This window comes from Meleagris gallopavo, chromosome 3 (genome assembly GCF_905368555.1).
Source record: "Meleagris gallopavo chromosome 3, MGAL_WU_HG_1.1, whole genome shotgun sequence".
Lineage (NCBI taxonomy): Eukaryota > Metazoa > Chordata > Aves > Galliformes > Phasianidae > Meleagris > Meleagris gallopavo.
In genome coordinates this window covers 74,607,682-74,635,470 of record NC_139406.1, presented here as the reverse complement: position 1 = coordinate 74,635,470, position 27,789 = coordinate 74,607,682, and the positions used below count along the sequence as shown (strand labels likewise).

General features: G+C 41.4%; 1 protein-coding gene across 2 annotated transcripts; it reads right to left on the bottom strand.

Moving 5' to 3' along the window:
- Positions 1-107: 107 nt before the first annotated feature.
- On the bottom strand, positions 108-27,429 carry FZD6 (frizzled class receptor 6). 2 transcript variants are annotated; one of them, XM_085221533.1, is made up of 7 exons: positions 27,266-27,429; positions 26,502-26,883; positions 9,227-9,423; positions 6,215-7,232; positions 4,132-4,280; positions 2,453-2,881; positions 108-1,989 (listed from the first exon to the last, which is right to left on the bottom strand). In XM_085221533.1, the coding sequence occupies exons 2-7, from the start codon at positions 26,679-26,681 to the stop codon at positions 1,833-1,835; spliced, it is 2,130 nt and encodes a 709-aa protein (XP_085077659.1). In that variant the 5' UTR covers positions 26,682-26,883; positions 27,266-27,429; the 3' UTR covers positions 108-1,832. The 2 variants fall into 2 exon arrangements, with proteins under 2 accessions (XP_085077659.1, XP_085077660.1); XM_085221534.1 differs by lacking the exon at positions 27,266-27,429 and adding an exon at positions 27,006-27,200.
- Positions 27,430-27,789: the final 360 nt, after the last annotated feature.

Below are 27,789 nucleotides of genomic sequence, written 5' to 3'. Positions count from 1 at the left end.
TCATACAGCCCTAAGTAAGAATACATCAAAGTGTCTTAGGTGCAGAAATGCCCCAGTAACAGAAAAACAAACATGCCGAGTCTAGTTAATAGAAATATCAACTCGAGTTTTTACTATACAACAGTTTATTACTAACAGAGACAGTAATAACCAAAGCACTGAACATGTATGAAGTCACCCATTTACAAAGAGAACGGAAAGAAGAGTACTTGGTGTGCATTTCCACAGACTGTTCAGGCTCTTCTCACTGTCCTCAGCAACAAGAATATTAGATATTGTTAGCAGGAAAATTACAAAAGAAATAGCACATCCTATTTTAGGCAATAAATTACAAATGCTAAAATGCACACAACAATATAAAAGTAAATACAATCTATTTGTAATGCATCGTCAATAAAACAAGTAACTTTGGTTTATCATTCAGTGTTTGTATGACTTCTGTGCCATGCAATTTTGCTCCACGGTCCAAAGCATCACCTCGAGCGCTGCACAAACTGCAACACCACTGCTCGGCACAGTAGCAAAACCAGAACGTCAACTAAGAGCAATTTTGCTGTTGGCAATCAAACAGAAGATGCTGAACATTCTCACAAAACGCACTCAGCTTTTGGTTCACTGGAGCCAGGATTCTTAAGAGCTGAAGAACCCAACTTAGCCACATCAGCAGGACCTGCTCTTGTGCCGCTCTACCCTAAGAGAAGCTTTAGAAGTTTTAAGGCCTTTCTGAGTTACAGAAATTATACTGCTGTAGTGTGTAGAAAATTAAGACTCTGTAGAAACAGCATTAAGGTCTTGTTTTAAATAAATGTATTGTTAAACAAACCTGCATATTAACATAACTTTATTTTCTGCAAGGACCTCCCTGCAGAATTAAAAAATATATATATCAAGTGACTTGCATAGAAACAGAAGCTCCAAACACCACCAGCACCCAACAAATGTGTACTTCAGATTCTGTCCCCGTGCTGTCCAGGATCTGAAGCACTCCTGTTTGGCACGATGCCCCACGACAGCACAGCAGGAGATGCTGAAAGCAGCACTTTCCTGAAGCAGCGCTGCACCTCAGGCCCTGTCCCTGCAGAGGGACGCAGTGCTGTCTGCCCAGCCTTGCCCAAACGTGCAGGGTATGGTGGAGTTTTGCACCTGCTTTACTCACAACTAAATAACATTGCCCAGTCATCACAGAACTGCTGACTTCAGTAGCATCTGATGGAAGCACGGGAACTTGACCACATTTGTACAATACATACAAAACAGCAGCTCTAAATATAGGCCTTATGCAGTCAGTTATTTACATAATTCATTTCTATGTACAAAATAAATCATTTTCATTTCAGATTCAGTGTAAAAACTACCACAAACCAGTGCTATAAACGACACATCATGACAATTTAGAGAGTAACTTTTTGCACCTCTTAAAGTGATAATGCTGTTTAATAGGTAGTAAAAAAGGAAAAAGTAAAAAAACTTGTAAGATACCAAAGCTGCAGATTGACATCTTACGCCTTGAAAAGTAACAGTGCTTTTTCTGCATTATTTCAATGCAATTTATTTAATAGTGTTCTTTGCATCGGGAATTTCTCTCATCTCTTTAAATCACTGCTAAGCAATCCAGCTGTGTCCCACAGAACTTCAATTTCCATTATTCCTGGATGGGTATAAGTGCAATACATTATTGCCAGTTGTCCCCAATACAAAACTTACATTTTTATAAGTGCAAAACAAGATGCGTCTGATTTTCAATAAGGCACAGAACGTCTGCTGTTTTCGGCGTAATAAAAATCCACATCAGTTTTATACATGGAAAGAGTTCACATAAAAATGTCAGTCTTTCAATGGTTTGAATTGTTTCCTGAATCCAGCTCCTTCCTGCCGTCTGCGGCCGAGTAGACAAGCAGTGATACGGAGCCCGACTGGGAGACGTCTGCTATTTGGGAACTGCTGCTCTGTAACGGAGGAGACTCAATAAAATCATTCCTGGGAGTTACCCTGTCAGTAATGAGAAATAAAACCATCCATTTTAAGCACAATGCATTAGGCTGGGAAAAAAAAAAAAAATACAGTTTTTAGTAATAAACTGCTAATATCTAAAGCTATTTTCCTATACAGAGAACACAATGGGGGTTCTGAAGGCTACTTCAAGATTCCCACAATCCCCCCTTCTTCAGACTTCTCTAAAAATGACTGTATTGCAACCAGATTCCTCGAGGATCAACAGCTCAAAACTGTCCTACAAGCTGAAGCTCCAGCATTTGACGTTTAAAAGGAAAAAGAATCCAAAACCCCCAGTAAAATTGCCCATACACTAAAGATGCACAGTCAAAGTTTGCAGGAGTTAGAGTATTTAACAGCTACTCAGAGTTAACTGCACACTGATTCTTCACAGAGAAATAGAACTAATGGTAATAGACATACTAAAAAAAAAAAAAAAGAGAAAGCAAAGGAATCTCACCTGCCTTCACCAATTCTCTTCAGGCTCTCAGACAAGCTACTCATATCACACGTGCTGTCTGCTTTGTTTCTTTTTTCCACCTGTTCCTTGGTCAGTTTAGAAACACTTAACATTTGATTTCCACTGTTTTCACCTTCCTCTGCTTTTTGGGATGATGTTCCATCCGCCTCCATCTCTTTCTCAGATGCCTCTGGAGAAGTTTTAATTTCTGCAACAGTTTCTTGGCTCAGGTAATCGTGATTGGTGATTGCTACTGCAGAAGTCCCATGATTTGTTGTGCCACCTGTGCTAGTTCCCATTGACTTAGAAATTACTTTCAATCTGTGTGAACTTGATTTGTAGTGCTTCTTCTTATGCTTAACTTTGGAATTGTGCCTCAAGAAAAATTCGCATGATTCTTGCAGTACTCTTCGACTCTCACTGATTGGACTGAAAGAAAACACACACACACAACTGAGTTAACCTGATATATACCTTGATAACCTGAAATATAACTTGGTACACCAAAACGTAAAAGAACGGCAACCAATGATGTAATCTGAGCTGGATGTTAATGAACGAGGAAAACAACTCTATGAGAGAAGAGGAGAAAAATCTGACTGTAATGGTTCCAAAGTAATTATGTCTGTGGAACAATTAAATAAAGCCGATTTCTGCATTTCTTACTTCTGCAAGTAGGTCCAATGCCTTCAGTAAGTCAGTCATCTAAGAGAGGAAAGCAGGATTAGCTCATAAGCAGCTGTATTACCAAATTAACTCTATGCAATGTAAACTTTGTTCAAGTGAAAAAATGGTGGGTAGTGTAAAACTGACTTCATTACTTTAAAGCTCTTGTAGCTGAAAGCAGTTAACATGTGAAATGCAGGAAAAATCATACAGGAAATGGAAAGTGAGGAGAGGGAAAGAAGCTATAAGCTCACCATCAAGGAATGCAGATGCAAAATAAAAGGAGCTTAAGGAGGCTTGGGAAATTCAAAGAAATAAGAAGACCTTAAAATACATTATAATCTATAAGCAATACAGATGATCTTAAAAAAAAAAAACTAATTGAGGAATTAAAAGGCAAAATGACAGCTACAAAAAATGGAGATGACATTTGTAACCTCTTTAAAAATCACAGATATATAATTACTAAAATTACATAATAAAACTGAATTGTTCTGTCTCAAAATACAAATAAGGAACAGTACTTTAATACGATAAAGCCTAACTAAGGATGGCACAATGAAAATTTATTTTCAAACAAGCAAGCCTGGCAGACAAGAAAAGCAGAGGATGTTGCTATTACATGATAGTAAACACAGCAGCTAAATACTGTGCCAAATGAAGGAGCTGAAATACAAGAAAGGATTTAAATGACCAAAGTTATCTTTCCTGACTGGACTGGAAGCCAGAGATGTATTACCCAATGCATTACCACGGTAACACATCTCTATGCAGAGAACAGATCAGAGGAAAATATTTTGTCTTCTCAGAATGCAGTCAAAGAGTCATTGTGTCTGTAAAGCCTCCACAGACTTCAGCAGGACTTTTTGCTGATGCCCATATGCAGACTCCAAAAAAAGAAAGGGTTCGAGGACAACATCTGGACTGCCTGAGCTACACTTAAGAACCATGTCTGAAATCCTACATATTTTGAAGTACATGTTTTAAAAACCAGGAATTAAAATTGCTCTTACTCTCTTTTGCGGTTTCTATTGAAGAAATTGGCCCATTCCGAACAGGTCTTTTTACTTCCCACCCAGAACACTGGAGATATGCCAACAATTAATGTCAGCAAATATTTCATCAGAAACAGAAATATTTCTGGTCTTGCGAGCGCCTTTGCCTGGAAGATAAAGTTTAATCAGTACGAAGTCAACAACATACTTGTGGATTCATTTTTTAAATGCAGAAAAACAAATTATGTTAGAGAGATCTAACATAATTGTCTTCACGGCTGCTCTCCTTTGTTGAGGCACGTACTGCAGACACACACAAGACATGTACAGTCAAGTCAGACCTGGTCACGTCTGCTCGCACTCTCCAGCTGAGTGCAGAGCAGATTAGTTAGAAGGAAATATTTTTCTTTTAAATTTAAAGGGTAATAGTATTTGTAACCACGTTCTTCTGAGATGGTTTGTACGTGTTAGATTCACCCTTTCAGCATAAAAGATGAGTGGATGATCTGGGTGATCACGAGACAGCATCGTTGGAGCCACAGGGAGTCACATAGCTGTTTTCTGGTTATTGCCAGATTCAACCGCCCATCTGCAAAACTAGATCATAGGAGCTCATCTTTTGCTCCTAAACTGCTAATTGAATTTATATTACCTGCTTCCTGTGCCGAACAAAAGTTAGCATTCGAGTCAGCCATGTAACATCAACTACTTATACTAACATTTATTTTTATTTGGTTCTGCTCTGATCAATGTAAAGAGGTCTGCAGGCTAGCTTAGAGAAGTCACAGCCAAGCACGCCTCTCTAAATTACTCTACAGTTAGCACATGCTGTTTATTATACAGACAGATCCCCATAATTACATCTTATTGGGATCTGTTACTGTAGAACACTCCTTCTTGCTATTTACTCTTTCCAGTAGGTTAATTCCAGACTAAGAATGCATGTTCTTTATAACATCTTAGCATAATAAGGCATAACTAAGCACTACAAAACATTTTGTGTTTTGGGTTGGTTTTTTTTTTTTTGGTTGGTTGTTTTTGACAGAATGAATACAAGCTTTGTTTTCAATTTTGTTTATTCTGGGCTAGCTAAGCTGATACTAAGCTTGATCTAGGACTTGCTGAAACGCACTTGTTAAGAATGTTACAGTGGGCACACAGGATGTTTGAGAACATGGAAGGATCATACCTTATCCATTCCATAATGTTTGTGCTTATATTCTTCTCTGATGACAGCTTATTGCAGTAAAAACATAGATGTTATGTAAAAAGCAATGAAAGATAATGTGTGAAACTTGCATTTTCCTAGGGATGGTTTCTACTTTCTATTTGTTCTTAAATAGAAAGACAAACCACAAATTACTTTCAGTTGCAGAGAGTTCTGTATCTTTACAAAAGATTTAATCCAGTGAGAATACTGAATATAGGATCGCTTGACTTTAAAAGCTTCTCCAATAAGTCAATTTCTTTTCAAGAGTCATTTGTGAACATCTCTGCAATTTAAAGCATATTTTTATTTTTAAAAGTTTCTTCTACGTTACTGAATATCAGCCTACAACTGACAGCTATCATGAAAAAAATACATTGGAAATGTGTAATTTCAAGTGTTTTACAGTTCTGCACTTCAAAGAAAGAAAGATTAAATTATTTTAAATCTATGGTAGCAAGTAACATTTAAAATCCAATCTAGACTCAACTTTCAAGACTCATTTTTTCCACTTCAATAGAAAATGATGAAAATTCACCTTAGGTACTGAAACACTGAGCCAAACATCCAAACACTGGGTAACTGCTCTTAGGAACAGATACGGTGAAAAACAATCCCCCAGCATTATTTGTGAAATGAAGTGGAAATGCTTCCTTTAGGCTGCTGAGTTGGAACTTACACGCTGAATGCAATCAATTTGTTCAGTCAAAAGTTTCAAAGCAGAAGTGTGATACCATCAACTTTGACTTAAAAAGCAACTTATTGCTACATCTTCTTGAACTGACTACTTAACACAAAAAGTATTCGCTGGGCTACACTGCAAGATACAGTAATGCATAAGGGTTTTTGCTAATTAACTCCACAGCATCATTTACAAAGCAAACTGCTACTTGCCTGGTATGGACAAGGAATATGGTACTGGTCACAGTGGTCAAACACCCAAGTTGTTTCCCAGATCTTCCGGTTCACCAGTTCATAGACATAACATCCAAGAAGTGCCACAAGTGGCACTAAGTATAAACCACTAAAAACTCCAATTCTGATCATGAATTTTTTTAGCTTCTCTTGGTTTCTGCCATCATGCTGTATGACTTGCCGCACATGATTTAAAGAGATAATACCAGCTAATAGAAGAGAGAGACCAAAAAAGACACAAAGGCATAACGGCAAAAGCACAAAGTACAGAGAGGCATCCACATCATAGAGACCTACAAAACAAACTCCACTGATATTGTCCCCTTCCACTTTGTTCATTGCAAGAAGCATAATGGTTAGAAAACCAGGTATCCCCCACGCAACTGCATGGAACCACATGGCCTTTTGTGCAATAGCTTCACAACTCCATTTTCTTCCTGCTGCAAGGAACCAAGTGATTGTCAGAATCACCCACCATATTGTTCCTGCCATAGTGAAAAAGTATAAAACCATGAAAAGGACTGTGCAGGCTTTGTTTTGGGAGCCAAGAACAACCGTTTCCCCAATTTCTAGTTTATCATCTGCCTTGTTACAGGCAGTTCTATTCCCAAGAAGAAATCCAATAAAGTATATTAGAGACACTATGCTGTAACAGACGGAGTAATAGATGATCGGCCTCTCTGGGTACCTAAACCTTTTAACATCAATCAGAAAAGTAAGGAATGTGAAAAGTGTAGCACAAAGACAAAAGATTGAAACTATTCCAATGAAGCTTTTTGCAACATCCAATTCATAATTTTTGAAGTACATATTAGGACACGGTGGTGCACACTGATCGATGCCCAGAAATTTGTAGCCTTGTCCATTGGAAGTGTGTAGGTGTCGTGGACACCAGAACCCAAAATCCCTTCGTGTCTGCCCTGGGGTCTTCTGAGTTCCATGTGCATTGGTGGTTACAGGAGCAGTGGCAGGAGCAGACTCGTCACAATTGACTAGTCTAGAAAAAAAAAAACAACAAAAATATTAATGTCTCTCATTATCAACTACAGTTATTTCTTACTAATAGGAAAAATCTGATTCCAAACACTTAAGTTTTATACACAATGCAAAATGTGCATTACATGAATATCAACTTGCATTTTAAAGAACAGATCAAAAACTAGACCAAATACATTGTCAGTTTAGAAGGTTCAAACACAGCTGCTTAACTGTTGCTCTGTTTTACTGCTAACAACACAGTTTATTCAAATTGCAATTTTCTTTTATAGTCTTAATCCAAAATTTTACATGTGTATACTGAGAATATTTGTAGTATAGATTTTATCTTGATAATAATAGACTGTTGGAGAGACACAGTAATGATCTGTCAAAACACAAGCTTCAAATCAAGGAACAAAGAATGAAGGCTCATAGTAACTTGAACTAACTGATGACTGCCATATGATGGTGATGATTTTGTGTTACAATGATACTTTACTGTCTACAACAACAGAACTACCTGAGAAAGACAAAAAGCAAAAAAACATAAGCTCTGCAAAAAGCTCTCTGTTTCAGCAATTGTATTCTAGCACCATAATGTTCTTTTAGAGATTGCTCAGGACTCAAGCTTACCTAGAAAAATAGGAACTTTTTTAAAAAAACATTAATACAGGATTAGTGATGTTGGCCAGATCTTCAAACAAGACTACTTAATTATAACTCAGGTAAGCATTTACTCAAAAAGGGATTGATGTTCATTTGCATTCCAAATTTATGTATTTAAAAATAACATTTTTTGCATTTCAGCTTATAGAGCGAGATTCTGTTACCTCAAAATGTTCTTTGTCTAATGCTATTGTGTGCAGATCTTAAATGCAAAAATATTTTTCCTCATCATTAATTTGGAAGCTCAGCTTAAGCTAAGAAACCTGTTCTTATTTTTTTCCTCTGCATTATCACGCTGTCCAAACAAAGCCAGGACAATAACTGAGAAAACTGATTCTGTAGCAGGTTGTTTCAATAAGCATCAGAACAGTAAAAACTTCATTCACACGTGTATCAGGGAGTATTATTTGTGTCTGTAAGAATATAAGAGTGTGAATCTCAGAACTGCAGTTGAATTTGAGGTCCATCCTCACGCCAGCTGCTCTTCCACAGGCCCCAACAGCAGCATCTCTGTTGTTTTCAGAACATCACACACTATCACATGGATTTCCCTGCCTGTTGGGCAGACAGCACTTCCCACATGAACAAAGTAAGAACATTTCCAGTAAACAGTAGCAGTAATATAATAATTTACAGCTGTAATGACTGCTGGAAAAAAAAAAAAAAAAAAAAAAAGGAATTTGAAGTGTTATTGAAGTGTTATTCGAAATTTTCCTCAATTTTCAAACAAAATTCTGAAAAGCATTTTCTAAACTTAACAGTTTATTTATCATTTGAAACTTAACAGTTTAATTATCATTTGAAAAAAGCTCACAGTAGATGAGAAAAAGTTGACGTATTCTCAGACTTAAATCCCACAGCTATCATTTTTTCCCCCACAGAAAAAAGGGAAATTGAGTTAATGCCATCTCTCACATTCTTTCCTGAACTGACATCTATCAAGAATCACGGCAGAGTACTACTGTCCCAGCTCTGCCTCAGCACCAGCACAGATCAGTAACTGCATGGGGGCCAGAAACATGATCTAAGATTCTATTCCCTGCTGCTTTCCCATACTTCTTGTGAAGAACATCTGGCTTTACACATTTACAGATATCTCTCGATGTAGCATAAGCTGCCTTGTCTCCAGAACAAAGACCTGAACAACTGAGAGAAAAAAGCTGTCATTGAAAGTGCGACCTTTGCCATACAGAATGGGAAAAGTAATGTAGGGATGAATTTGCATACACAAGTGGTTAGGACAAAGTTATGACTTCTACTGTTTAATGCTTCAACTCAGTCTGGGTCAGCTATACAACATCTGAAAGTTATCACCTCCATCGCTTGTCACGTGAACAAATACCACACCTGCTACATTCCAGCTCTTCAGGCCATGTGATTCCAAAAGTGTCAATCAGCTGTTTGCAGTCGGAATACACTTTCTCACAGAGGTTACGACAAGGGTGAATCACGTGAACTTGCTCCAGGCAGGCAGGAACAAAGGCTTTGCACAGAAATGTATGGACGTCTGGTGAACAGTGAAGATTCATGAGAGTAAGAAAAGGCTTTGGGAAAGAAAAAGCCTTTGGTTAGTCATTTCAAAGTCACAATTCAAGTCAGTAATACCACTTTTCACTACTAGGATTCATGCTTGCTCCTCTGGATATTTGAAAAGCTAGAGAGTGCCGTTCAGCAGTTGTGGAAGAGTCAAACCCGGTGGCTTAGAGTGCTGAGGAACCAGACTTCTGGGCTGCAATAGCTCCTCCAGTGCAGCCCCTACTCTGGGATCTCAGCTCATCTGCAACTACTGATACCTCATTTTTCTTATTAGCATTAAAAAACTGAAATCAAAGCCCAGGTTCCCATATCCCGTTATTAGCTACAAAATAACTGGTCTGAGATATTTAAAGGTACACCTGTTACACCTGTCCTTGTGGATCCTGTTGCACTGTATTTAGTTAGAAGTATGTTGTGTTCATTTCCACTCAGGCTACAGAGTTTGGTGTTTTTCTCTATTTACACGATCCAAACATCACTGTTGCCCATTTTTTAAAATGCATTTCAAAATCTCAACGTGACAGAGAGCTTTTCTACTTGCGTTACTGAATGGTGGACAGTGAATTACTGATTACTGCTCCAAGTAGAGCTCACAAAATGAAATATATTGCAACACAACTTTGCCATCCCCTGTTCATTCAATCTATTACTTAGATACGCTTTAAGGAATTTACAACCCCGAAACAAACCCTTTCTTTGCATTTTCCTAGCATTATTGCTAGGGTAAATTTTTTTAAGCAGAATAGTACTATGCATATAAGTTTCAGATAAACCATTAGTTGTTTTTCAGTTGGTCACTTTTCCAAGTGCAGCACTGATGTGAGGCCAGCACATTCAAGGAAGCAAGCAAGGATATATCTGCAGCAGAAGCACTCTTGTACTCATTAGGAGGCCATAGCCACTGCCATCCTGCTCTGCTACGCAGTTTGCTCTGCTTTTTGACACCAGGTGAACACTCCTGATCCGCCTCATTGCAGTAAACCAAAGAGCAAGGGATGCATTGAAAGCCTGTTGCCTCCTGTGTAATTTAAACAGCACTCAGAGCAGGGAATATTAACTGATGGCTGAGGGTAAAACAAATCTGCAAGATATGTCAGGCTGAGCCCTTTCCAGACAGCCTATTTGGTAACTTTTTGATAAAATGTCTTTTCTATTTCAGAAAAAGGGAATCTTTGTATCACATATTAATAGTCCAGCTCATGCATCAGGAAAGCTGTATCAATATTTAACATATTTTGAAACATGCTTCTGAGTCAGGACAAAGCTCAAAATTTTCTAAACATGGAGAGCTTCTGCTAAAAGTACAGCCATTGAGAAGTTTCCTTAGATCACTGCCATTAAGAGCTGTGTATCCCAGCTACTCTGAATTCATCATGCCTTCCTGAAGGGAGGTTGTGATGAGGAGGGGTTTGGCCTCTTCTCCCAGGCTACAAACAGAAGCTGAGGAAATGGCCGCAAGTTGTACCAAAGGAGGTTTACATTAGACATAGGAAAGAACTTTTTCTCTCAGAGAGTGGTCAGGCACTGGAATGGCTGCCCAGGGAGGTGATGGAGTCGCCGTCCCTGGCAGTGTTCAAGAGGTGTCTGGATGAGGTGCTGCAAGATACAGTTTAGTTTGTGGTAGCAATGGTACTGGGAGGGCAGTTGGACTAAGATGATCTTGCAGGTCATTTCCAACCTTGTGATTCTATGGTTCTATGATCAACAAGGGACTGGAAGAACAGGTTCGGGACCTCTGAATCCAGATTCACATCCTTATTTTGCCAGCTTTTAAGTATCCCAATAAAGATATACTGGCACGCATCAAGCAACTCCTACTGCTGAGCCTGCAGTTTAGAGAGAAAAGCCATTGATAAATAATAAATAATAATAGATGTTCCTGTTCAAGAGGGATATCTTGGTAACAAACACAGGAGTGAGGGTTGTGAAAAAAGTGACCCTGAGTTGGATCGCACCCTCAACGTTACACTGCTTCAGATGAAAAGTACAGTCAGGAGTTACATCTACATGAATTACTTCTCCTTTGCACAACCATCACAGCAATCACGACGCAATCAATGATGCTGTACATGAGAGGCAGATAGAGGCAAGTGAAAAATTGATTGCCAGAGTTCTACTACAGCATGTTGTCTTTGGCTACTGCGGTTTAAAGAGATGCTTTTATTTAACAGCAGAACTGTCTTGTCAGACAAATAGAAAGCTGCCAAATTGCAGGAAGAAGGCAACGCTCAGCCTGTAAAGTACTTGAAGTTGAAATCTAAGGACTTGGCTGACATAGGCAGTAGTTCTTACAATATTTTTAACAAGCTAAAAAAATATATTTACATTTTGATACCTGGAAGCATGACGAGAAGGAAGTCAGACATTGTGAAAACACAGCAGGGATTTCACCATCTAGTCTTTAGTAAGCTACTGCCAACACCTAACCAGCAAGGGAACTATAGCTGGACAAGCCAACAAGCAAGGGCCCTGGACATTCTATGAGCTGCATGTTATATCACCACAATTGTGGTTAAAAGACACTGACAGATCCCCTTTCCTCCTAGAAAGGATCTAACTCCTTTTCCAACCTCTTATGATATACCCTTTATAAGAGATTACAGCAGTAAGTTCTATTACGTAATTTAACCAGGCACTGCCAAGAAATATACAGCATTTTGTTTATTTTAACTTCCAATTTTGCAACGTAGTTTGTGTTTTGATACTCTCTACTTTTTCCATGCCATTTTACCATCCTGCTATAATCACAGAACCATAGAACTGCTCAGGTTGGAAAAGACCTTAAAGATCATCGAGTCCAACCACGACCTAACCATATCACCCTAACTCTAACAACCCTCTGCTAAATCCTGTCCCTGAGCACCACATCCAAATGGTTTTTAAACGCATCCCGGGATGGTGACTCAACCACCTCCCTGGGGAGCCTATTCCACTGCTTAACTTACTTCCAGTGCATAACTTACATCTTACATTTCTGTATTAGCATAACACCATTTAAATCTTGATTTCCATTCCTTTCATGATATAACTGAGGCAAACAGAAGTCTTCACATTTCCACAGAGCCATCAGTGAGCGCAGAGGCTCTATCCTGAGCAACAGTAACCAGCACAACACCATGCCCCTCACCTCTATAAGCAGCAGGGGCTATTCTTCCATGTACTTGTGACCCTCCATTTCCCACCACTAAGCATCACCTACCAGCCACATCTACCACCATGCCTTTCTGCAGCTCTTCAGTCAGTTCTGCTCCCTTAACTCAGTGCTATCCCCTCCCCAGATCAGTGCTACTGGCTTCTGTGCAGACTGCTGGGGAACAGCTCTAGTCACGTATTTGCTACAGGACTCAACAATCATCCGATGATTTCACAAATTATACTGTTAAAAAGGCATCTATTTACTACCTCTTTTCTTCTTGTTTTTCAGATGTGGATTAGAAAAGCAAGCCCTTGTCAGACTTCCATCACAGTTTCCTGACCAACCTTCACATACAAGCACGTCAAAGCCTTTTAGAAAAAGGAAGTACAGTACACTGCCTGAACCACCCCCTTTCCACAGATGTATTGAGTCTAAAGAACTCCAATAGATTTTATCAGCAATAAGTTCCTTCAAACAAAGAATCCTCTACAAAATATTAAAAAAAAAAAAGCAAATAAAAACGCACACCATCTTTGCTCCAAGCACAAGCAAATAAGATGTGTAAAAGACAGATTTTCATGAACTGCCCTCTTTTATCATTCGAGAACAACAAAAGAAATAGAAAGCTGTCCTGGAAACTGTTTTCAATTACATATCTTTGAATGCAGGCTTTGTGTCCAGCCGGTCAATTTGGAAACGTTGCATTACAGAAAATAATAGGTCTGCACTTCCCAGACCACGAAAGCAAAATCTCATCAAAACCTCCTGCTGGACAGCATGTAAGCAAAAAGGTTCAAACCAAGACCACAAGCTCCCTTAAAGAACTGCTTGCTTCAAGGCCGTGTTATCTGACTCGTGGGTGACCCAACTTCCAGCTATATTCATCCAAGCAGTTTGTTGTGCCCATGTTGTTGTCTTGAGCATCTACATCTGAAATTCAACCCACAGTCCTCCGCTCTCCTCCAGAAAGATCAGGACACGCAGCTGGCACAGCCACGGGCTCTTTCAGGAAAACAAAGTATGCACCAACAGCAGCAACTGCCGTGTGACTCAAAGGACAGATGAAAGCCTGCAGATCTGGCAGTGGCAGTCCAAAACAGAGTGGAACTGAGTTGTTTGAAAACCAGGAATGGAGCATCACTGAGCCAATTAAGTCCTGAAATAGAAACTCGTATCTTCCTGGAAAACCCAGTGAATATGAGGCAAACTAAAATATACTAACAGTATACCAAAACAAAAAACACATCACTTAATAGCTAGCAGAAACGCAGTAAAGCCAAATATGACGTAGTCTGTAACTGCCTCAAGTAATAGCAGAGGAGAACTAAGGACTGAAATACAAGCTTTCCCACTGCTCTGCACTCCCTGTGCAGTGTCCCCATACAGAAACCTCCCAGTGCAAAACCAAATGCAGCAAACCTCATGAAGCAAACAGGTGACACTGTAGATAGTGAGTAGTGTCAGACAACCAAGGGACACAACATCACCACCAATAAGAGGCATATCCTCAGCACTGAGCAAAACACCTAGCTCAGCACAGGGCTCTAAGGAAGCAAGTCTATGTTACATTTTCTCCAAAGGGAAATCCAGGCTACCTCATGCAGCTGTAGTAAAAATGCAGTAATGCAGTTATGCTGTGGTCCTGCAAACAACACCACCAGTGAGATGAGTGAAAAGAAATGGTGCAGAGTACAGAATAAATGTCCAGGTACAAATGTTCTCTCAAACACACTTTGCAAGTAATTAATTGCAGCTCTGAACTCATGATCAGCAAGAAGCTTTTCTGTTTTGTGCTTAGCAGGCTCAGAAATCCAAGGTGTAACAAGTTTTTATTCCAGGATGTCACTGGTGACTTTGTTCTACCTCATTTCTGTTTTTTTCCCCTGGAGAAAAGAGCTACCTGCAGCAGCCAGATGGCACCAGGGTTGGGGCATATGGGAACTACTAATGTATGGTAGCAATGGTAAATGGAAAACAGTCCATCTAAATACCAAGGTCTTCATTAAAATCAGCTATTTTAAATCTTAATTGGCAAGAGCAAACATTTTTCAACTGCCGATAGAGCATTTGCTCAGCTATTTGGAGCCAGTTACACAAAGGTAACAACTTACATTCCTAACTCCTGAGGTTTAGCTACCACGTTAAAACACTTAGCTCAGTTAACTTAGTTAACAATCAGTCTAAGTTAAAACAGCGAGATCCTAAGTACCTCCATGTTAAACAACAGTGTCTGTTCCATGGCTTGATACGAGTTCTGTGACTCAAAACATTACAACCTTGTTACTTAGATAACTGCATATGCCAGTTGTGGAACTAAATACGGGGACTACACCTGACCTTTCATACTTATACTACACTAGGTACTCCAAATTCCTATCTATACTGAAGATATACAGTGTTATCCATTGCACTATGCTTGTGTTCTGCAGATCACATTGTTCATTGTGTTTAATAATTTTCAATACAAGGTTTAAACATAACTACTGTCCAGCAAGTGCCATTACTGACAACTCACAGCCTCAAAAGCCATAACACAACATACTTTACATATTTCCTGTGTGGTATGTCAGAAATATGGCCACCATCAAGCACTGTGTATAAAAATGCAGCAATCCATAAGACTAGGGAGTAATTACTTCCATACTCACAGAGCTATACTGTCTTCAGTGTCCTTAGCCACTTCTACACTGACCACCTATTTCAGTTAAGAGGAATGAAAAATGTATGGCACGGTTGATTTAATCCTACACTGCTGTTTCAATAGAGTTGTTCTGATCTGCGTTGTAAGCAAGACTAACATCATACTGTGAGAAATATAAGTCCTTGTACTTATACAATTGTTCATGGCTACACAGTGAATCAGCTGCCAAGAATCTGATTTCTAGTTTGTGCACAATTAAGTGATTATAAATAAATGTACCAACACATGAAACTAAATAAAGGATGAAATTTTCAGGTTAAATTAGGTTCAAAGCAAAGTCCAAAAGAGTCTAGGTTATTCCTATTGAATGCTGTATTGGTGCAGCTCATGAAAAATCAGTGCAACATCAACCACCCTTCTTTAAGCCACCAATGAATGTGGTGTGAACTAATCTGCTACTGACATAGCATGTGTGCAGAGGGGTGGGGGGATGTATTCCATATCATTACCTGAGCTCTGAATAATAATTGACTACTTATGTCAACAGCAAACATCAGTCATCATCTCCATCTGGTAATCTCATCAACAGACCTGGCTAACTCCAAGACAAAAAGATTTTCAGGACTAAAATTCAGTAATAGGAATATAGTATTTATATATGGATGCATTTAATACACAAAGAGTAATCAAAGAACCATTTGAATGAGAAATGACCTTTAAAGATCATCCAAGTCCAGCTCCCCTGCAATAAGCAGAGCCACAAGCAGCTAGATCGGGTGCTCAGAGCTCTGTCCTGCCTGACCTGGAACATCTTAGGGACACACATCCAACAGCTTTCTGGGGAATCTGTCCCAGTGCTTCACCACCCTTACCATAAGGTTTTCCATTATATCCAGTCTAAATCTCCCTTTTTTTAGTTTGAAACCATTTTCCTTTGTTCTATCACAACAGATAACAGATAAAAATAAGGAGTCTGTCCTCTTCTTTCTTTCAGCCCCCTTTAGATACTGAAAGAACACTATCAGGTCTCCCCAGAGGATCATTAATGTATATTGATTCGGCAGACATAAAAATATTGCTGAAAGCATACATTTGACTTTTAATCAGCTGCTTTTAAAGCATTACTTTCTACAGCTTGTGAAATAGAATTAAGGCAAACACCAGTCATGTTTACTTTAAAAGCTCGTAAAACCTTTTTTAAATTACACTGGTTCAGAGGTTACAAATACAGGAATGAAATCTTTTGTCAGAAGAGAAAGGTTATCCCAGCAGTCTAGAAGACAAACACTTTAAAGGTTCCTAACCAAGGATAATCTGGAGGTTCAATGAGCTGAGGGGGAAAAAAAAAAAAAAAAGAAAAACACAGCAACCAAACAAGCAGACCAATGTTCTCCTGCAGTAAAAGATGTCTACAAAGATACAAGCTTTCATCTTTGTCCTTCAGCTGAATGGTAAATGGAATGCAGGCACTTGGACTTTCCAAGGCAAGAAGTCACTTCAAGGACCAAACAAAGAAGGGGAACAGCTTAACCTGCAACAGGTGAGAGGCTTTAGCTGCTCCCACAGTCTGCTCCTCCCACAGCTGTACAGACATGGGAGCTGCTAAGCAGTCGGCACACGAAGTCAGATTTCAGCCAATCTCAAGAACACGGTGATGAAATCCCAAGGCTCAGGGACTGGCTGGCAAACAGGCCAGATGCCCATGCTGTGCAGAGCAGGGGGGGGGACAGGGCTTCACTGCCTGACTGAAGTCAAACTATCCAGCTGCTGTGCAGATCTCAGGCCATGCAGCCGCTCAAGGAGCTGAACGACTGCAGCTGAACATTCAGTGTAGCTGCAGTGAAATCATGAGTCTGCTCACAAGCTCTTCGTTGTCATTCATCCCAACACACACAGTATACTTTAATATAATAATTCTGCTGTGAATCTTCAGGCTAGCTATTCAAAGTTGATGGAAATATTAACCAGAACTTCAACCAGAGTAACTACAAGGCATACAGGGGAAGGTTTGGGGCCCTCATTGTTTTTCTGTAACAAGCAACTACTGAATTTTTTGTAGTAAAACAACTTAATTCCATCTTTTCTCTTTGAGTATCACTGAAGTACAAGATAAAAAGAAATAAAAATACATACGCTCCACATAAACTGTAACAAAGATTAGATTCAGTAAGAACAGAGCTACTACATCTTATAAAGACACCATGAAACAAAGTTCTAATGCTTACCAAAATGGCAGAATTCACTGCATTTTGTGGTTCTAACCTAAATTATAGCTTGACATAAATTACAGATATTGTAGCCTCTGCTATTTACAATTCAAAACAAACATGAAAGATTTCCTGAGCACTGCTGAACTGTTTACACAAAGCTGTCAATTACACACAGTGTTATCTCCACGTACACTATATAGAGCACACAAGACAAATACAAATTTATTGATGGAAAGCACACTGCAAGCCCTCAAACACCTGAAGTTTAGATTAAGTAAGTGAGCCCTCCCTTACATCTGGGCTCTGGTACAAGAAAAGTCTCAAAATAATCTGAACTCCTTAATGTATTTGCCATGTGTTACAAGAATAAATCGATCTATTACTTTTTATAGGACACGGTTCATAAGATTACCAGTAAAACAGCCAATAGCAGGCAGTCCAGCAGAAGATAAAGCTTACTTGAAAAGAGTTCCAGCAGAAGTAGTTACTGCCCTGACTCCAGAAACCAGACCAAATTCATATTTGTAGCAGACCAATGAAAAACACTGTCTGTGGTCTGTCTGGAACTGCCTCAAACATTCGACAAAGTCTATCCAATAGTTTTCTTATGTGGTGTCCACAGAAACACACTCAAGAATGACAGAATTCAGGCAACAGTGAACCTCGCAACTAGAAGATGCTTAAGAGGAGCAGGCATCAGATTGTATGGCTCTCCAAAACCAGGCAATTAACTCCAAGCTCTGAGTAGCTTATTGAATGAAAACTGTCTCTGAACGCTCACGGACCCATGCTCTTTTCCTTCACCAATCTATAAAATAGACACTTAAGCAGTCAGAAAGAGGCTGCTCACAAGCGGTACGCTCACTAGAGAAGGTAAATGCTGAGCAGAACAGGATTTTTAAATATTTTAAATCAATTGACAGAGGGCCATAAGAAAAAAAAGCAAGATCTCCTGTGCCAGAAAATTACAGCTAGAGTTGCTTGCCTAGAGTTACAGCTTTACCTGTCACATCGCTTAGTGCAGAAGGCTCAGCCAGCCCTCTCCTCCTGCAAAAGTCACCTTCCTTTCTCTAAACCCAAGCCATGCTAATCCATTCAATGCCTCTTACCACCATGGGATCATCATAATGACAAGCAGGCAGCTCTGCAGACGTAAAGGCATCTTGCCCAGTTCTGCACAAGTCCAGCCAGCTCAAAGTCCACCCAGGAACAGTTATATGGAGTAACTGCACAGACACTGAACCTCAGCTACTAAAACCCCAATAGGTCTAAGCTGTTTTTGCACCCAGTGGGAGCTGGCTGTCCCTGCAGAGCCCTGCTGGAGCTAGGAACAGTGGAAAGTACAACAGAGCTGCAAGCATGCTAATTTCCCAGGGCTCACTGACTATTAGACCTGAGAGCTCTCTGCAGGGATCCATGCTGTTGGAGTGCATCAAGTTTTCCACTCCAAGCACATCTGGGCTTGCCATTCTGTTGATTAGGTGGGGAACAAAGGCACTATGCGTGATTTGGAAAATGTGGCTTGCAAGGATAATTCCCATGCTAGCTAGGAATGATAAATTACAACCCTCAGCTTCCCAACAAAACTAGTAGTAATCACGATTTGATTTCTTGCCCATGTGACATAGAAATAAGACAAAGCTCATCTCGCGGGCCAGTGCCCCAGTATATGACCTACTGGAAATAAAAAATAAAAAAAAAAAATCAGAAGTCAGGAAGAACTGCAGGTAGTGAAGGAGGTAAATGCAACTTGATGGGCTTGAAATTTAACAATTCAGTCCAGTCATCTGACTTGTGCATGCCAGACTTAGGTCATCTGTTACATCACAGCTAAGTGAATGGATTAACTAAAGTTTACAGGGATTAGTACTTTTAATGATTTTCACACAGTGCTGAATCAAATGCTTTACTCAACTTCAAAAAGACTGGCTTAGTCAGGGTCTTGAGAATCTTACAAGTCACCTCTGTCTTGCACACAGGCCAACAGGCAGGAGGATCCTTTGAATGAAGCCTCAGAGTATAGGTCAACACAAATCAAACAATACTAGACAAAACAACCTGAGGTCTGAGCCACAAACAGTTGAGAAGAACAGTGGAAAACCAGGCAGCTGCCTTGGTTTGTTTGTGTTTGGGAAGCTTTGACCATGTCATGAACTTCTTATAGATTTAGCATTCACCACCTCCTGTAAATGGTGATAAGAGTAATTTTCTGTCAAATCACTGCTTCTGGGAAGATCATTGCAGGCACATAATAGAAAACCAAGCCTTCCACTTTAAATTCATTTCTGTAATTATCTTCACTGTATTCTGAAAACAAGAGCAAGTCATTTGCGCAACAGAAAAAAGCAATTACTTAAGGTTAAAAAAAAATAGCTATATAAAATCTTAAAAAAAAAAAAAAAGCGACATTTCACATGCACTGTTTTTGTTCTGTAACCTCAAAGGAAGTCAAGGACATCCATTTGTGCTCCCTCTGTCACAGCTGCTTCTGAAAAAGGGGTAGATGCAACCTCCTCTTTACGAGGGGGATATGTGATGGTACCTCTTCCTTTTATCCCTTTGTCCAGGCATCCCTTTCTTCAGCTGCAGCAGGCAGCCCGCACCAAGACATCATCCTAGCAGCTGCAGTGGCAAACTGGGAGAGGTCAGGCAAACCAGACAGCAAACGGCCACTGACAAGGCTGTGGGAAGTCCAGAACTGCTCCTGTGCCATCCTGCTGTCAAACTGGTAAAGAACCATAAGTTTTTTAGCCACACGACATGGGTGGTAACTTCTGTAAGGACCCTCGCTAAACCTAGCAGGCATGATGGCATAAAGCAGTAAGGAGATGAGACACATCTTGGTCACAAAGTATTGCTAGGCCATCACGATACCCAGGGGCTTCGGGTTCTCTTTGAACAGCTGCTTTTAATTTCTGCATACAGGAAAAGCATGTGGAGAGCTTGGTCACTAAGTGCTTTGTGAACAGGAAAGAGGCAATATTTGCTGGCACTGAAGCAATCTGGTTGTGTAGACCCATTTGTGAATACAGACTAGGACAGTCTTGGAAGGATGTGGTTACTCTCTGAAACAATTTGGTCTAGACAGGAAAAAAAAAAAAAAAGATGATTACAAATACCTTTGGGAAGAGGACAGCCCTTCAGTCCTGCAGACTGACTACTGGATCTGTCCCCTGCACCTCTGAATCTCTGCAATTCTTATTTCATCTCAGCAGTGGCTTTACACAGCCCTCATGTTCCCCTGCACATCTTCCCTTCTTCTTACAGCTATGTAGAAAGCAATCAAGTCTCCACTTATTTCTACTGTGTAGTTCAGAAGAAGCAGGCAAACATCCATCTGCTCCATCTTCTGCTCCAGCAAGTCATTTGCTACTAGGACTGAGGCAACTACAGCTGTGTACAACACACAGAAGAGATCCGAAACAGCCAACAGCAGGGGAGACAAAGTAACCAGCTTGCCTCAAAGGCTTGGTGAATCAGCAGTCCAGCAGCAGTAGAGAAAATGCAAGAAGCTTTCTGGTGCAGACAGTCCTACTGAGAAGTCATATTTAATCATCACATTGCTACAGTGGAGGTACATAGCAATGATATTTGACCACATCCCTAGTTCCTTGCACTTCTTTCCACATTTGTTTCTTGTGGTCATTATCAGTCAAGGCATACATAACATACTGCACCCACGTCATCCTGCACATCACAAACATTCCATAACTGGAAAACCAAACAGATTCCACTTCCGTCCTGCACACAGCAAGGGCACAGGCTCTGCACAGCCTCACGACTCCTGCAGCACAGTAGACAAACAGCATCTCCCAGTTGCAGGATGACACCTGAAAACCAGGATGGTCTCTTCAGAAGGAGGACATGATGATCAGGGTAGCTTCCATCGATCTGTTCACTCACAGATATCCTCCTGAACCAGGTTGCAGCTGTAGGGCTGAACACATTGCCCCCCCACACCTACAAGGCTTAGTTTAGCCAGCAATCACCCTTAAGCACGTGAGCATGGAAAAGGGCAACTGAAGGAACAGGCTGAGATCCAAAGACCACCAGGACTCGTAGTTATGTGTCAACACCACACAAGGGACTGCGGAAAAGACAAGAATCTTCAGGAAATCAACAGGACACCATAGCATTCAAGAAAGGTTGGCTACTGAGAAAGACCTGGATGACAGACCTCCTTAGGCAAGCTTCAAAAGTCACGCACAGAACTGCTCTGAGTCCAGTTAAGCCCCTCAATCTCACGCAGCAGAAGGAATTACACTAAGCTCTTCACCTAGTGATCCGTTCCTGTAACAAGCTATTTATGGACACAGCTCCGAAACACAGGTAAAGGCAAAGCTCTGGGAATCACATTCAGCACCATCTCAATGAACTACACTTAGCACGGGGCAAACAATCTCCCTGCTTCAAGAGTTCATTACTTTGGACCTCACTAGACTCCAAGCAGCATCTTTTCAGTATAGCAAGCAAGGCAATATTATTCACATTATAGAGTAGACAGGAAATGCTGTTCAGACCAAACATTAGATCCAACAGGTAACTGATATGCATCAGGCCACCATAATAAGGCAATATACATTAGACTTGCTGGTTTTGGACAACAGAACACAAGCTCACTACACCTGATGACAGGCCACGGTATTACAGGAAACACATACTTTTTTAGTGGCTGTAATTTAGTGCATCCACAGGAATTAGCAAAGGTGGTACAGAACTGCTGAAGTTCTCACTACTGTAAGAACTAATGACACCTCGGAAACACCTGAGAGCAAGTGCAAAAGAGCACCAAAGCAAAGAGCACTCGCTGAATTTGAGTGTTGTACAGTGATACAGATTTGTGTAATTGAAGTTAGGATCCAGTAGCCAAAGCTTTCCCAAAAGTAACACCATGATGCACAAAGGAGAGTTATTCGTGTCCAGCTGCTATTCTATTCTTCCACAAACTGAACCAGCCACACTTCATATTCCCTTTGATCAATATGAAGTGTCTATAAGGAATTTCAGCATTTGCAAACGTTATTCTAACAAGTAGTACTTTACTTATTTCACCACCTAAATCTTTTGTTTCAATAAGCTAAATAAGTTAACTTTGTACTAACTGAATGATGCACAGCATGCTACATTCACTACTCTTTCCTTTTTAAAGCCTTTCCTGGCAGTTACCACCACTTATTTATGGTAATGAAGCAGCACAGATGTTACAAGCAGGAACTCCTTGTACTTATTTATACCTTTGCATCCTTTCTCCAGCTTAGGCTCTGAGGCAGCATGAGGAACAAACAGCAACTCCAGGCAGATATAGAATACCCACTGCTTTCTTAACTGAAGCTGAGCTACCAAGAATTTAAGAGATTTTGGCTTCCAATCCTGAATTATTAATGGTTCACATATTGTATGGAGAGAGGCAGGGTGCCTGTCTCTACATGCTTCAGTAAATTCACACTTTTGCAGAACATCCCAGTAACAGCATTCCACACTGAACAGCACTTCTCCAACACTCCCAACCTACATTAGCTTGGAAACCTGATCTTATTTCTCCTGCCAGTGTGTAATGCTATATAAATCAGAATATATATACTATTTAAGCTTGCTAGACAACGTTTCCAGTTTTTCCACACATCTTCACATTAAATTAATTGCAAATTCATACCTAGAGAAGGCAAGTTAAGAGATCACATTAAAAAAAATTAAACTCCTTGAATTTACAGAAGTAGAAAGCCACAGAATTTTGGTATCAAACTTCTGAAAGTACTTCTTAATCCACTTCAAGACAATTTGGTAGATTAACTGACTCTAGTTCCTGCCACTGCTGCAGTCAGCTCCAAACTCATCACAAATACGTGGTTCTATCAGAACAGACTGAGAACTCTGACCACAGGAAAACGGTCCAGAGTTACATTCTCTGTTCTGATGGAACAATTCTTTGTATTGACACCAACTCTGGGATAGCTGAAGTAATTACACTGAAATTAGAAGTGACTTGTTTTTGAGGAGCACCACGAGAGGGAGTTCCAATTACAGAGGAGCAGCAGAACGCCTGCTTCATTATAGTCATACCTGTCTGTTTTTCTCAGAAGAAAAACTCTAGCTCTTCAGTCTCTCAGTCTGAGTTAGTAAGAACATGAGCAGTGTCACTGTTAAATTGCTCTGAGACACAGATACAGCAAGCACCCACTGTCACACAGATCTTAGATAACATTAAAAGCTTCACACCACTAAGTCATATGGTGGGTCTTTCAAAAAATTTGTTTGTTGCATAAACAAAACTAATGCAAACAAAGCAAAACTCAAGGATCTTAAATTCAGTTCACAAAGCCAAAAATTCAGTAAAGATGGAAAACAACGGGAAATTACAAATTTCCTATTGCAGAAAATAAAAATCCAAGAAAATTATCATCATTATCTAGAACGTGCAGAACAGAGGCTGCTTTAATTAGTTTGGTGTTCTGATTTATAGCATATCAACATGAAGAGCCAACACATGAGGCAGAAATACAGTGCCATGAATTGGTTGGCTCCATGGTGATCCAGCTGATTTCCAGAAGGAAAACCACCACCTGAGACCATCTCCACATCATCCCCTCCTGCAGGAGGACTGGGAAGACACCAGCCCTAAAAACACCTATTTAACATCCTTCCAGAAGGAAGAGCGCTATGGATGTTTTTGTGCTCCAGCAGTTGGAAATCACATCTCCTCCAGCTCTAAAAGACTCCCTATAGGAGAGCACCTCTGTTGAGCCCTAGAAGTACGACAGAGGAGAGAAATGCAAAGTTTTGGACAGGTAAACTTTACACTCAGATGGAGTGTCATCCCCTTCACTGACTATTCCTTGTTCTTCCTAGGAGTAAACAGTCTGAATAAATTATGGAACTAAGTTTCCAGAATGCAGAATAGCAGAAAACACTTCCTGCACCAAACTCTTCAACTTCAAGAAGAAATCTCCACCATATGTCCTGGGACTGCTTTGACCAAGAAACTTGCTCAAACTCAGCTAAGATCAAGTAAGGGAATTAAAACAAGCGTCAGTCTCAAAGCCTTGTGTTTACATTGTAAGACCGTGCCCAGCCTTGAGAACAAGTTGTGGGGAGGGGAAAGAGAGATGGAATTCAAAACCAAAGCCTTTAAGCATTCCTACTGAGGATCAAAAGAAAGATGTTTTAACCAACATACGATTAAAATTCTTTCCTTCGTACAAATGAAGTTTGGACTACCAACCACAGAAAAATTCAAGCTCTTAAGAGTCTCCTCACCTCCCAACCAGCTGCTTTATGGTTGTAAAACAAAATAAAAGCATATTCCAGAAATCAGTAACTCCTCCTCCTCTGCTGCAACACCAGCTTCCCTGAAAAGCAGCACCTCTGCAGACCTGAGCAGCTCACTGTTGCAGTCATTCACTCCTAAAGTATACCAACACCATTACTGAACACCACATATAATCACTTCAGAATCCATAAGCACACACTGCTTTCCAGGCCCAACCACAAACTGCACTGACCTTACTGCTTAACACCAGTTCAACTACTAGCACTACATTCAATAGAAGCTGCACAAAGAGGAGAGGGAGCAAACTACCTCACTCCTTCACCAAGGAGGCAGGTGTCTGGCCATTTCTGTTTGGCCAACCAGTTAGGCAGCGCAGTCCAGTCACAAATAGAGGAAAGCAGATCATCACACAGGGGCTTGAGGTAGCTCAGAAGTGCCCAGACAACAACAAAAAAAAGACAATGGTGGTCTGCATGCTCTAACAGCAGTGTTACTGGAAGGTGTGGATACTGACAGAAGCCACTCCAGCAACTGTACTGAATACATGTCTAGCAAGAGCCACCACCGTGCCTGACAACATAAGATGGCAGACACTGTAGAAAGAGAGCATTCCAGACAAACAATGACTGGAGAGGGCACTGCACAGAGTTCAAGCCGACAGCCTGCTTCCCAGTTTAGAATCACATAAATGATCCGAGACCTGCAGCTGAATTCAGTTGCTCACATACAAATATTTTAGCATTTGACACTGTTATTTCCCATACATCTACACGGGGCTGACAAACACAATACAAGCCTCTGCCCTTCTAGACTGGCAGCTAGAGACAAAAATGGTAATCCTGAGTATCCCAAACAGCTTTGGCAACTGAACCAAGCTCCTTCCCCAAGCTCAGTAATGAATATGCAAATAAGACTTCAACAATTGTAGCCTTCAACAAGACTACCTTCTCTTTTTTTTTTTTTTAAGAGAAAAAAAAAATCAACCACTAGAAACTTCTGAGTTTTAAAACTCGCCTCTTTTTTTCCTCTATGCACAGCACAAGACTTTCAGCTTTTCAAGACCTGTGTTAAGGTGCTCCCCCTCCTCTTACCATGAAAGGGCATTACTAAAACAGGTTTTAAACTTGTTTTACAAGCCTCTTACCCAGAGAGGCTCTCACCCTCTATAGCTATTATAATTAGCAAAGCCTTTCCACGAGGTGGCATTCTCTCAAGGGAGCCATGTTACAGTCAGTTCTGGTAGGAAAGTGCTTGGTTTCAGTTTGAAAAATCAGGATTTTCCATATTCAGTCAGATGACAGCAGAATATGAAATAAATCAATCAGTAAAATAGTTGAAAGCAGGGCTAAGAATAAGTTTAGGTACCTCTCCTTCATAGATGTCAGCTAAGAGAAGAACTAAGCTAAGAGAAGAACTAACAATGAGTTAGAAATATTATTTCTGCATCAGCTGAGTTCAGGTGGGCCAATACTATAAGCTACAATCCTAGAGCATTTCAAGAATTGCCCTGTGAGGTACACAGGCTACACACAACTAGTTTTGTTTCATTATGGCTCTGAACAGCCACACTGATGCACTACATTCATTCTTCTGCCAGTGTAATATAGAATCCAAGAGGTGTCCACATTTGTGTGCATCTATAGCTCCCTTATACACTCATACATGGCCAAGCAGCACTTCTCTGTGATGCTTTTGGCTGCTCTAGAGCTATCTAGTCAGCTTACCACTTAGTGCAACAGATATCACTACTATCAGCTATATCTCTATGATAAATCAGGGTTTATTTCACAGTGTTTATATTATACACCTACAGAAGGGATGGAAGAACTCACCTCCATCTGGAGTGCAGCAGTGTCCTGATCATAGTGGCCCATGATATTCGGGAAAAAAGTCATATTGTAAGGCATTCTTGAACACCTGGAAATAGTAATCGGTTCGCAAGTGAACAAGCTGTGCCCTCGCACTACAGTCAGAAGCAAGCTATAAGGCACGAAGAACACAAGCACCCCCATTTTGTCAGGCTGTCCCACTTCAGCACATAGCTTCCACCCGCAGTTACACGGACTGCCTTTCCACGAGTATCAGAACACGCATCTTTCTCTTCTCATTCCGAAGGCGGCACAGGCAGAAGGCCGATCAGGCACCTTGCTGCTGCTTTCGGCGTCTTCCCATTTCGACCGGCCGCGAGTTCATTAAATCCTTTCTTCCTTCAACCTGCAAACGCAGGAAGAGACGACACGGGGCAATGAACAGAGGCGACAACCCGAGCTCGGTCCCCGCGCAAAACTCTGGAGCGCCGGGCAGCTCCCCGGGGCCGCACCGCGCTCCGTTCCCACCGAGGAGAGCGTCCTCCCGAAGTCCACCTGCCCCGAGGGAGAGCCGGCCGCTCCCAGCGCCGCCGTTCGGTTCCCAGCCCCGCCCTGGGAAGCGGTGCCCGCGGGGCCGGGCGGGGAGGCGGCCCAGCGGTCGGCCGGCAGCCGGGGCTCGCTCGCTCAGGCGCCGCAGCCCGACCACGCCCGGGCCGCGCCTCCGCCGCCCCCTCACAGTGAGGCCAGCCTCCCGCCGCCCCCCCCTCGGCGGCCTCCCCGGGGCGTACCGCAACCCGCCTCGTCGCGGTCGCCGCTCCCGCCGCCCGCTCCCCGGCCGCAGCCCCCTCCCGGCTCGATGGCCGCCGCTCCCAGCGGCAGCGGCACCGGCAGGACGTGGCGTCGGGCAGCGGGGCCGCTCACGCGATACTTGAAAGGGTGGCGCGGGGGCCGGGGCGGTGCCGCACCTTTCCCTCCCGCCCTCCCTCCCCCTGAGGAGGCACGGCGCTGCCCGCCCCTCGGCCCGCTGCCGGGCGGCAGGTCGCTGCCTGTGCTCTGGTGAACGGCCGTGGATCGGTCCATCCGCCCGCCCCCCGCCCTGAGCTCGAGGGATCTCAGCGAAGCACTCGCACAATTACAGAGTGAAAAATCCCTTCTCTATAAAATCTTGCAGTTGTGCTTTCCTGACAAGGCTTATTACCTATGCAACATGTTGTGTAACCGTGACTTAGAGAATTTCAGGTGTCAAGAAGTGGACTTGTCCCTCCTGTCAGCTCTGAGATCTGTTTCCAAGCAGGGTGCTGAGCCACGCTGA

Excerpts from the sequence above, each read along its gene's own strand:
- FZD6 (XM_085221533.1), bottom strand. The coding sequence starts at position 26,681 with ATGGGGGTGCTTGTGTTCTTCGTGCCTTATAGCTTGCTTCTGACTGTA. Across the intron at positions 4,281-6,214 it reads ATATTCCTTGTCCATACCAG|GCAAAGGCGCTCGCAAGACC; the intron begins GCAAGTAGCAGT and ends TTTATCTTCCAG. Across the intron at positions 2,882-4,131 it reads AATAGAAACCGCAAAAGAGA|TCCAATCAGTGAGAGTCGAA; the intron begins GTAAGAGCAATT and ends GTTTTCTTTCAG.